This window comes from Artemia franciscana, chromosome 5 (assembly GCF_032884065.1).
Source record: "Artemia franciscana chromosome 5, ASM3288406v1, whole genome shotgun sequence".
Classification (NCBI taxonomy): Eukaryota; Metazoa; Arthropoda; class Branchiopoda; order Anostraca; family Artemiidae; genus Artemia; species Artemia franciscana.
The window spans coordinates 42,862,657-42,874,276 of NC_088867.1; the positions used below are offsets into that span (position 1 = coordinate 42,862,657).

An 11,620-nucleotide genomic window follows, 5' to 3' on the forward strand; every position below is an offset into this window, starting at 1 on the left:
CTTTGCGATTTTGTGTTTTGTCAGGCTGACACCATTTCATAAAGTTTATCAGTTTAACACCTTTATAAATTTTTCATTTTCATAATTGTGGAGTTGACTCGGTAATTTAGATAACCTGCGACATAATTTTGAAATAACATAAATAGAATGAATTGAATGTAAATAATTTGGGTGAATTATAGATTAGGACAGTAAGCGTTATGTATGTTTATATTGCACCAAAAATTGTTTGATAATAAACAGTAGAAAGTTATTTGCAAATAACTTTCAATACAAATATTATTTGGAAATAAAGTATACTTATTTGCAGATGAAAAAGGAGTGTTATCTTCGGAAATATTTATCTTGAAACTTAGACTATATATAGTTCAAGTTCAAGTTCATTTATTTATTAATCACACATACATGTATATATATGACATAGGCCCATGGGGAGACAAGCTCGAAAAACTAGGCCTAGACAAAGATACAATAACCACATACACTACAATACAAAGATAAACATGACGGCAAAGATGCGTTAACACAACAATAATATGAAAATAGCAGCTAGTCTAGGATCTTTCAATACCATTGAAGAAATTGAAAATTTCAGTATTATTAAATATAAATTAATACTGGAAGATAGCTGAGAGGCCCATAATCACCCAGAGCAACAAACCATACAAATAACTTTGCCTTACTAAAAAGATACTTAATTAAAAATAATCCTGAACTAAATGAAATTTAAGTTTCCTTTTTATCAAATGGATAGAGGAAAATGTATCAATAAGAGCCTTGTGAGCATCCCAGCACCGAGCTATTGACACAAACGGAGCGAATTTAGATCTCTCAGTATTATACTTGTCAGTGTAGATACTCTTTTTTTGTCGAGTGTTATAATTATGTAAATCTTGTGATTGGGAGAACAAACTTTGATTGAGGTAATATGGCGGTAATTTCTTAATGTCAAAATTGAATTTGAAAAGAATTGCTCCAAAAGTAAATTGTTGAGAAACTGGAAGTATATCTAGATAAGTATATAAAGATGCTGTAGAAGACTTACTTGGAAGTTCAATAGGTGATGGAATAAAAAGTTTAAGGATTCTTGGGGCTTTATTTTGTAAAATCTGTATTCGTTTAATATGGCTTTTAAATGTAGATAAATATACTAGAGAACAATAATTAATATTAGTCTGAATCAGAGCAAAATAAATACTTCGTAAAGCAGAGTAGGGCAAACAAAGCTTCAACCTTCGCATTAAACCAACATACCTTGAAATCTATAAGCGTAGATTTTGAATGTGTGTTATAAAAGATAAGCTTTCGTCAATCATAAGTCCAAGGTACTTCATCATTTTCACCCGAGATATTGATAATAGATACTTTGAAGAAGTAACTCGGGTAATACGAAGGCAGATATTTGACTTTCTGCCGTAAATTATGAAATTAGTTTTTGATACATTCAAAGCAATAAAATTTGAAGAACCAGTCAAATGCAGTATTCAGTTTTTCCTCCAACTCCTCGTCATTCTTTTCAGAAATTGAAACTGCCGTATCATCAGCAAAATGTGGGCTCAGAAACTGTTACTATGAGGTATTTGCAAATAATTAAAATTACTTAGGATCCAGAAATATCAAGGGAAAAAGAGCAAAAAGTATTAGTGGATTGTCTCCATATATATACTTGATTAAGCCACGACCCTTCTTGAAAGACTTCTTTGTACCCATTTTTTTCGTTATGATGTGGATGTACCTTCTGTATGTCCGAAGATCTTTTGCTCGACGAAGAAGATCTATGAGGTGGGGACGTGGGAAGTTATCCATCCATCTCTTCGGTGGACGACCAAGAAGGTGAAAGCTATGAATTTGGCCTTCAAAGATGATGTTTGGGTAAAAATACTGACTCATATGTTGGACGTAACCGAGTCACCGATGTTGTTGGAGCTGGATCTTGGTGAAGATTGTTTGTTGGATGCTAAGTTGCTTGAGAAGCTCGAAATTTGATATTCTATCAAAGTGGGTGATTAAGGCATTCAATGGAAGTATTTAGTTTCAAATGCTGCGACGCGATACTTGTCATCCATATTTAGTGCCGGAGGAATAGATCATTGCTTCGTGATATAGGTATTAGGGCTTGGAAAATGAAACTTGCAAGGACGGGCTACCTTTTTCTGTCTTATGGGGATGGCTTGCCACTGGTGAACAGACTGTCAAGTTAGAGGATATCTTCGATTTACTGAATATTTACTTCGTTAAGTTTCAGGTCTGGCTTCATCACATTCTATGGCTTTCATGAGCAGCGCATAGCCTTTGTTTTCGTTGCATTTCTGATGAATCCTGAAGAGCTAGTTGTTTCTTGGGCGTTGTTGGCTATGGATTGTAGATCATTAGGCGATTCAGCCATTTTGTCGAAATTTCTGACGTGTGCTATCTTGTCTCTCAGGTCTAAGTCTAAGTCCAAACCTCTCCCAACCTCCAACCCCTTATTTGTGCGCCGCAATTTATTTTGCCAGCGAGAAGACTGCTGTGAGGGAATGCAGGAATACAGAGGCTATTCTAGATATTTTGATAAAATCTACCTTGTGAAAATTTGGTCAGTGTTCGATCTCCCAAGGTGAAAACCGGCTCGGTTTTCTTGGATAACTGAGAATGATACAGGTATCATCCGCTGGAGTATAATACAGGTCAGAATTTTGGCACTGTCGTCTTGCAAGCTTTGATGTCTTTTGATGTCTTTGTGTCTTGACTGTCTGATGACTTTGATGTCTTTTGTGTAGCAGAACAATTGTGGCTTCACACCATCAAGTCGAGAAATGTCCTTCAGCCAGATAGCAGATATGATCGCCACCTATGATCTATGGTTCCATATGATCTATGGTTCCATATGATCTATGGAATAACTGCTTCATACTTAACTTTCTACAGTTCTGTTTGTATTCCGTCTGAACCAGAAACTTTATTTATGCTAGAAATTTAGAATATACTAGGGATCTCCCCTCTGAAACTCGTCACAAGTACAGTGTCACAACAAGTTTTTGTTATGCTTTAACAATGCATCAAGAACTTAGTCGGTTATTGCTTAATTTTTATTTGATAGTTTAGACAATTAGATTTTCAAGTCAAATATTTTGAAAGGCTGGTGTTAAATGGAAAACTTGTAATTGCCATACTTTTATGTGTTGCACTCAAAAAAGCTTTCAGTTACGCTTAGTTGAATTTTAAAGCAAATATTTGCGGATTGGGGGTGTTCCCCCTATGTTCAGGGTAATTCCTATTCTTATTTTTGAGGCGTTTATGGAGAGTAAATTTTAAATAAAGTCATTTTAGTACTTTGTGTTGTTTTTGGTTTTTATTTAGTTTTTTTAATTTTTCTTTCATGACTCTCAGTTTCATATTTTTTGTGTATAATTTGATCACTTCTTTTTTTAGATGTATCATTACTGATTCTTTAGTATTTGAAGGTTCAACCTTAGGAAGTCGCTCAAATCTTAAGGAAGCTCTCGTTAAGGCATTTCAACAGATGCCATCGCAATGTGAGTCACTGAGCAAATGTTTCTTTTACCTAAAAAATTATTTTTATTTCTTTCTTTTAAGTTTTTTGGTGACTGTGGACGAGTTTACAATTTAGTCAAAAGGTATGTTATGCTAGATAGGCCTATTCTTTCAAATTCTGATATGGAATCGTTTAGAGATTTCAGGGGGAAAGCAGACGTGCATTTTCGAGAAAGACGAAGAGCAACTGAAAAGATGTTGAACCCAAAACAATGGATTGAAAGATGTCTTCAAAATCTGAGGATGGACTGAACTGACACTTTTATTCCACCCTTTAATGCTTTCTAAGGAACGAGACTCAACAAGAGGTTTGATGCTTAAGAGACTTCTAAAGAGGGTATTATATATTACGCTATTAAAAGTAGAGGGGTAGTGCACGGAAAAAGGGGAGAGAAAGAGAGAATAATATAAATAATAAGTTATGCATTCTAATAAGAGCCATCACTATTGAAGTATACTTGTCAGGAAAGAGTAAAATTTTGTTTGTTTTCTAATTTAAGATTGAGGATAAATGGATTTGGTATATAAGATGTGTAGCAAGAAGTAAAAGAAAGCAGAAGAATGTACTGTAAAGTAGAAAGGAGACTTAAATAAATGGACTGAAAAATAGAAAAATATTGAATTGAATGTGAAATCATGATGACTAGTTTAGACTTCAGCCCGTAAACATAGTTTTAAATCAGCCTTGTACAATTCATTACTTTGAGAAATGTTTTCTTTTGTCCAAAGAGCGCGTCACAAATGACTGGAACTTGTCCATTTGATTCTAGTCTGCACTTCAAGGTGTACTTTACTATAATAGGATAGGAATAAGTACCAAAAAATTACCATAAGGTAAATGATTTATGATTATGTATGTGTATGGTAAAAAAAATGTGATTGGTAAAATATAGTCGATAATAAAAATTACCAAAAGTTGCATAAGGAGAGCAAAGCTAGAACGCTTGGTCATTTAATAATCACAACAAAAAGGCTCTACTCTATCTCATGATGGTCAAATTTTCTTCAAACAGTTTCTTATAATCCATTCCCATCCCGTTTAAGGACGCATCCCATTTTATCCATTCCCATCCTTTTTAATCGATTTGCATCCCGTTTAAAGGCTCATCCCATTTAATCCATTCCCTCCCCGTTTAAGGGACATCCCGTTTAATGCATTCCCACCCCATTTAATCAATTCCCATCCCGTTTAAGGACCCATCCCGTTTAATCTATTCATATCCCGTTTAAGGACCCATCCCGTTTAAGGACCCGTCCCGTTTAATCCATTCCCATCCCGTCTAAGGACCCATCCAATTTAATCCATTTCCATCCCGTTTAAGTACCCATCCCGTTTAATCTATTCACATCCCGTTTAAGGACCCATCCCGTTTAAGGACCCGTCCTGTTTAATCCATTCCCATCCCGTCAAAGGACCCATCCCATTAAATCCATTTCCATCCCGTTTAAGGACCCATCCCGTTTAATCCATTCCCATTCCGTTTAAGGAACCATTCTGTTTAATCAATTCCCATCCCGTTTAAGGACCCATCCCGTTTAATCTATTCATATCCCGTTTAAGGACCCATCCCGTTTAAGGACCCGTCCCATTTAATCCATTCTCATCCCGTCTAAGGACCCACACATTTAATCCATTTCCATTCCGTTTAAGGACCCATCCTGTTTAATCTATTCCCACCCCGTTTAATCGATTCCCATTCCGTTTAAGGAACCATCCCGTTTAATCCATTCCTATCCCGTTTAAGGACCCATCCTGTTTAATCCATTCCCATCCCGTTTACGGACCCTTAATTTTCGTTTTGGTCCCAAATAAGAATACTCATTTACAGATTATAACAGAAGTTATAGTGATATACCGTACTGAATTTGTCATTAAGCACTTATTTTGTTTTCGCGCCTAGATCAAAATTGAATTAAAACTATATGATTTTATTTGATAAGTTGTACAAGAAGATGACTATTTTTTAGCATTAGAAAATACAAACGTACAAATCAAACAGGAAACATAATAATTATAGATTGAATTTGTGGCTACTAAATATTTCCTTTTTTTAATTTTTATAAACATGATTGGACTAACCAGAAATACAAAAATTGGACTAACAGACAGCACATTGTAAATATACGGCTGATGAAATTTATTTTGAAGAATTCACCCTTGGAAGCCCGAAAATAATGACCAGAGAGCTGTGCAGGAGGTGCGTACTGCAAAGTCTGCGCGTTTTCTGTCAAACTTTTTACTTTGATGTATAAATATTTACTGATATTTAGCGTAAATATCAGTTTAGCGGCAACCCTGCCGCAACAAGGTTGGGTGACAAGTTTGCTACTTGTCCCTGTAAAACACCCAGTAGCTGAAACATCGGTTTTACGCCCTATTCACCAGCAATGCCTCTGTAGGATTTTTTTTTCAACTTTTAATGTGCGTTTGCGATACATAATCCGAATATTTCTGCTTGACAACGGTTTTGCTGCAAGGTTTTCTTAAAATTTTATTGTAAGAAAATTTAAAAAGAATAATAGGATAATATATACAAAAGTGGTTTAAATTTACATCATAGACCCTATGCAATTCTCTTGCTACCAAAAACATTTTCAACCAGATAACGGAAGGTAATATACAGTTAAGGGGGGGGGGGGGTCTTTCTTCTTATCATCTGCTACAGATGAGTGTTGCTGAAGACACGAACTTTGAAAAACCGTATTTTCTTGGTGTTATTTGACTGTGTTGTATCGAATATGCACATTTCAGTCGATATTTTTTGCGTGTGTGAGACGTCAAGGGAAGGATTATATAGCTAGTTTATCAAGTAAATTCAAAGTGCCTAATTTTAAAAAGGAAGACCCCTATCCTTATTATAAAAAAAAACATAACCCCTAGGCTGATACCTATTATAGCTAGTCTGGTATTACTCCATGCATCACCCAATGTTCTTCTTCGGGGAGGGAATACTCTTCTTGTTAGGGAAATTCAACTTGAAAATACAAAGTTTAGAGACAATTAGTTACTTTAACGACAAAATCTCAGAAACAGTTTACCTTGACGAGCCAAAAAAAAAGTATGTTATTTTAAATAAATTATTCTTAGGGTTTTATAACTTGGAAGCCAAAGGCTGATGCCTCTAAAATATAGTTGGGTATTGCAGCCTAGACCGTGTGTTTATTTGGGATTTAAGTCCAACTAAATAAAGATTGGCAAAGGAAAGGGGAATAATGCTGAATACCCAAGAACTTGCAATAAAATCATATTGATATTGTTAATCTAAGTAATATTTTACGGTTGTCTTGAGATCCAACCTTTCAAATAACTTGTGCTCTTTTTCAGGTAGCCTAACACAGGAAGTGTATGGGGAAGACTTAGAGTCGGAGGATGAATTGATCAGAGGCTCTGATTAATGTGCTGAAATTAAATACAATTATTTAATGTTACTTCAACCATTAATTCCCGTTAACTGTTCGAAAAATGTTCACGCTTAAATTAAGTTGGACTTTACAATCTGGGCAGTTTATAAAAATTCTGACGATATGTGTACACTGTTTCTGAATATACAATATTCATTTCTTTTTAACTTTGTTTTAAGCAATTATCAATAGGAAATAAAAACTGAAACGCACGCAGTTTCGAGGAATGGTTGAGACTTCGGAAGTAATGCCAAGAATGTGTAAACTACATGGAAAATATAAGAAATTTTAGGAAGGGTTTATAAGATCTCAAAATTTAATGGAGTCTATATGAATCAACTCGAACTCCTCTATTATATACGTGCGTGAAAGAAAGGCTTTCTGTGATAGACATAGTATATTAGTAGTATGTAGGGTGTTGCACACAGCCCAACTAAGAATATTTTTTTATTATCATTTTCTATAAATGACTCTATCTGTTTGAAGGTAAGTTTTACCACTAGATCCAAGCATAATAATCGTTGCTGTTACACCTGAAAACTGTATCTCAGCTTTTCACATTTTTGAAATAAATCCCAACAACTGTAATTTTGCCATATTCTCTAAAAAAAAGCATCAGCTGGACCAATTTATGTTCTATCAAACTTTGTTCTTCCTCATCTACATTACCTGCTGATCCTCAGTGCTTAGCCTCCGACGGATGTGGTAGTCATTTCTTATAATACAAGTCATTTCTGGTTATAATGAAAATAACACGGCTGCCAGCACTGCTGCGTACGCTCCTGCTGCATCGCAATCTATTCAAATCCCCCTCATTTACACCCTCCCCTGAGGTTCCAATTTACCTGAAATTCTTTCTTAAGACCTCCTCCCGCTCCATTAGGGGATGACTATGCTTTCCGTCTAACCCTAGATGATTGCCCAAAAAGGACAATTTTTGGCAATTTGTCACCTTTCATCCGCAGAACGTGTCCTAGCCATCACAACCTTTCTCTCATTATAGCCCTTTTTGGGTTTCATTTATTCTTTAATTATTGTTTCTGGTTGTTTTGAGTTTGAGTTGCTGTAGGTTTCTATTTCTTCTGATCTTAAGTTTAATATGGCCTTTACTTTTTTTCGGAAAGTTTTTTTTAATTAATAGTTAAGAAAAAACAATAAATAGCAAAAAGAAATTAAAATGTTTACCGTAGAACTAAAAATTCTGATACCCATCTAGTCACTCTTTCTTCATGGAGTCGACAACACAGACAATAAAATACAAACAAAAGTTTGGGTAGTGCCTCCTCCTCCTCTCACTGTAAGATTATAAAAATTCCTGCGTCATTGGTACTTCACTGAAAACTGTTGTGTTTTCAACAGTGATGGAAAGTGCAATTAAAATCAAACTGAATATTTAAAATATAGTGATATTAATTGTTGAAAAATTGTCAATTCATGATTTTGTTTCATTGTAATTTTATTTTCATTTCCAATACTACAATAACTGGAAAAGAAAATTTTTGTAATATAATTCGTGTTCAGTGAACCGTCAATGACGCAGTAGGCTTTAGTCTTACAGTTAGGGAAGGGGGCAGTATCCATACTCTTGTTTGTAATGAAACTGTGTTTATCTCGAACGGTCTTGGAAAATACTAATAAAATTAAACTGAATATTTGATAAATAATGATATTAATTTCTAAAAACTCATTAGTTCAAAATTTAATTTTACCGTAATTTTTATGTTTATTTTCAATAAACCCCGCAGAATCTGAGGACAGGTGTTGTAAATTATGCCTTGGGGATATATAAGGCTTTTGTGGAAAGGGTGGTCGTATAAACTTCAGAGGGGCTCATTTGATTGGAAATCGAGAGTTCTAGCTCCCTTTTTAAGATTCAAAAGAGGTCGGAGGGCAACTAGCCCCCCATGCCGATTTTCCCCCTACAAATCCAATAAAAATTTTGAGATAGTCATTGTGTTAAAAACAATTCGTGTATCAAATAACAAAACTCTGGGGTTGACATAACGCCGCAGAGCCCGAGGGCAGGTGTTGTAAATTATGCCTCTGTGGCATATAAGGTTTTTTTTTGAAAGGGTGGTCGTATAGACTTCAGAGGGGGCTCATTTGATTGGAAATTGAAAGTTCTAGCTCCTTTTTTAAGAACCAAAAGTGATCGGATGGCATCTACCCCACCACCATATCCACCCAACCTCATTTCCCAAATACATCCGATCAAAATTTTTACATAGACATTTTGTTTGAAACAGTCCAATAATCAGGTAAAAAAAACTTCAGGGTCAAAATAACCCCGTGGAGCCTTCGAGAAGGTTTGTACCTTATGCCCCGGGAAGACATAAGGTTTTAACAGAACAGGTGGTGATATAATTTCGGAGGTGTCTCAAATCATTATAAATTGAAAGTTCTAGTTCCCTCTTTAAAATCCGTCCGATCAAAGTTTGACATAGCCATTTTGCAAAAATAAGTTAAAAAGATCAGATAACAAAAATCCGGGGTCGGCACAACTCCAAAGAGTTTTGGGACAAGTGTTGTAAGTTATGCCTGAGCCATATAAGGTTTTACGCGAGGGTTTTAAAAATAGTCCAAAGATTAGATAAGCCCAACCCCATCCCCACTGAAACAAATTTATTAATTGTATTTTTTCCCAAAACCTATGGAAGCTGACACTTGTTCCACCATGGTCCGATCCCCCTTTCCTCCCCAAAAAAAACTTATTAATAATAAATCATGGCAGCCCCGACCCATAGCCCGACGTCTCACCACCACAAAAACTTATTATTGATAATTTTTTATCAAGATCATAAGAGCTTACCCCTGGCCCTCTCTCCGTTGTCCAGCCTCCCCCCCCCAAAAAAAAAAATATTACTGATTCTTTATCCAAAAAATCACGGGAGCCCACCCTGGTCTAACCTTGCTGGCCCGAGCACCCTCCAATAAACACCTTATCAAAGATATTTTACGCCAAACATCACGAGAGCTGACCCCTGGCCCTCCCACCAAGGCTGATCACCCTTTCTCCAAAGACTTATTAGAGGTATTTTTTCCAAAAATCATGGGAGCTGACCCCTGCCCTTTTTCCATGGCCCGACGCCCCATCATCATAAAACTTATTCAAGATAGTTTAATATAAAAGTCATGGGAGCTGACCCCGGGACCTTTCTCCATTGCCCAACCTCCCTCAACCAAAACAAACTTATCGGAAAGAATCAACGGAGTTCACCCCTTGTCCTCCCTTCATGGCCCGAGGCCCCTCCATAAAACAACTTATCAACAATATTTGATTCTAAAAATCATGGGAGCTGACCCCTAGCCCTCCCACCAAGGCTGCTCCCCCTCCCTCAAAACTTGCAAAGAATCTGACCTCTGGCCCTCCCTCCGTGGCCAGACCCCCCTCCCCCAAAAACAACTTATTAGCGATATTTTATTACAAATATCGTAGGAGCTAACCCCTGGCCCTCCCGCAATGCCCATCCCCCAGGAAAAAATCGAATTACCAGTAAGAGGAAATAGTAGATACGTCCGATGCTAGAAAACAATAAAAGAGAGAAACTAAGGCAGTTAAACTTACTTAATGAGCTTTTCGTGACTTATGAAGATGAAAAATTCATGAATTTTACACGCTTTACTAAAAATAAATTTTCTGATTTGCTAAGTAAAGTACGAGTAAAAATAACAAAGATAAACACATATTATGAAAAAGTTGTATCCCCTGAGATTCACTTAGCCTTAACTTTGCGTAATTTTGCAATAGGAAACAGCATGACAACTTTAAACTATGAGTTCAGAGTTGGACTTTCTACTGTTTCAGAACTTTTAAAAGAGACTGCACAGACCATTTTAACATTTTTGTCTCCTAATGTTCTTGCTATTTCATGTAAGGAAGACTTAAAAGTTACTGCAACCCATATATTTTCCCGGTAGAAAATGCAAAATTGCATGAGTGCTATAGATGGTATGTACATCTGGCTTCAATACCCTTATAGTTTTGGTTCGCAGTTTTATAACTACAAGAAATATTTAATGTGATTTTACTTGCAACTTGTGATGTGATCTACAAATTTGTGTTGTATGATGCTGATGCCTACAGATCTGAAAGTGATGAAGGTGTCTTTCCGGTCCAAATTTGGGGAGCGCTTAGAGATACCAGGCTTCCTCCACCCAAAAAGCTTCCTGAAACTAATACCATGCATCAGTACTCTTTCTCAACGAAACCTTTTCCGCTCGAGGACTACATAATGAGGCCTTTTTCTTTTAAAACCTTACCGAACTCCAAAAGATATATAATTATAGAGTGTCCTTAGTTTGCAGGTTAATTGAGAACACTTTTGGTATTTTCGTGCAATGGTTCAGACTGTTTAGATTGGAAACAATCGTGCAGCCTGAAAAGTTGATGACTTTTGTGGAATGTACACTTTGCCTTCACAAATATATAATCACTTTACATGATACCCAAAATAATACAAAAGAGTCTGCAGTATCTATTTTGAATGCCTCATCCGGAGTATAAGTCGCACATCAAGTAAAAACACTGCAAGACAATCTAGAGATTTTAGAGAAATACTTCCCAACTACTTCTTTTCTCCAGATGGGCATACTACTTTATAGAGAGTTCATGTACTGCAAAATTCCTTCTAAAGCTGCCAACTTTTTATCTCATATTTTTTACAAAAGTATGCTTTGTTACAAA

At 36.0% G+C, this 11,620-nt stretch overlaps 1 protein-coding gene across 1 annotated transcript in view; it reads left to right on the forward strand.

Annotated features, from left to right (window-relative positions):
* Positions 1-7,103, forward strand: part of LOC136027447 (uncharacterized) — a 36,076-nt gene extending 28,973 nt beyond the window's left edge. Inside the window, exons 8-9 of the mRNA XM_065704727.1 lie at positions 3,412-3,515; positions 6,860-7,103. Of these exons, the coding sequence (XP_065560799.1) occupies positions 3,412-3,515; positions 6,860-6,930 (175 nt within the window). The 3' untranslated portion in view covers positions 6,931-7,103. The remainder of the gene's footprint in view (positions 1-3,411; positions 3,516-6,859) is intronic.
* The last annotated feature ends 4,517 nt before the right edge of the window (positions 7,104-11,620 follow it).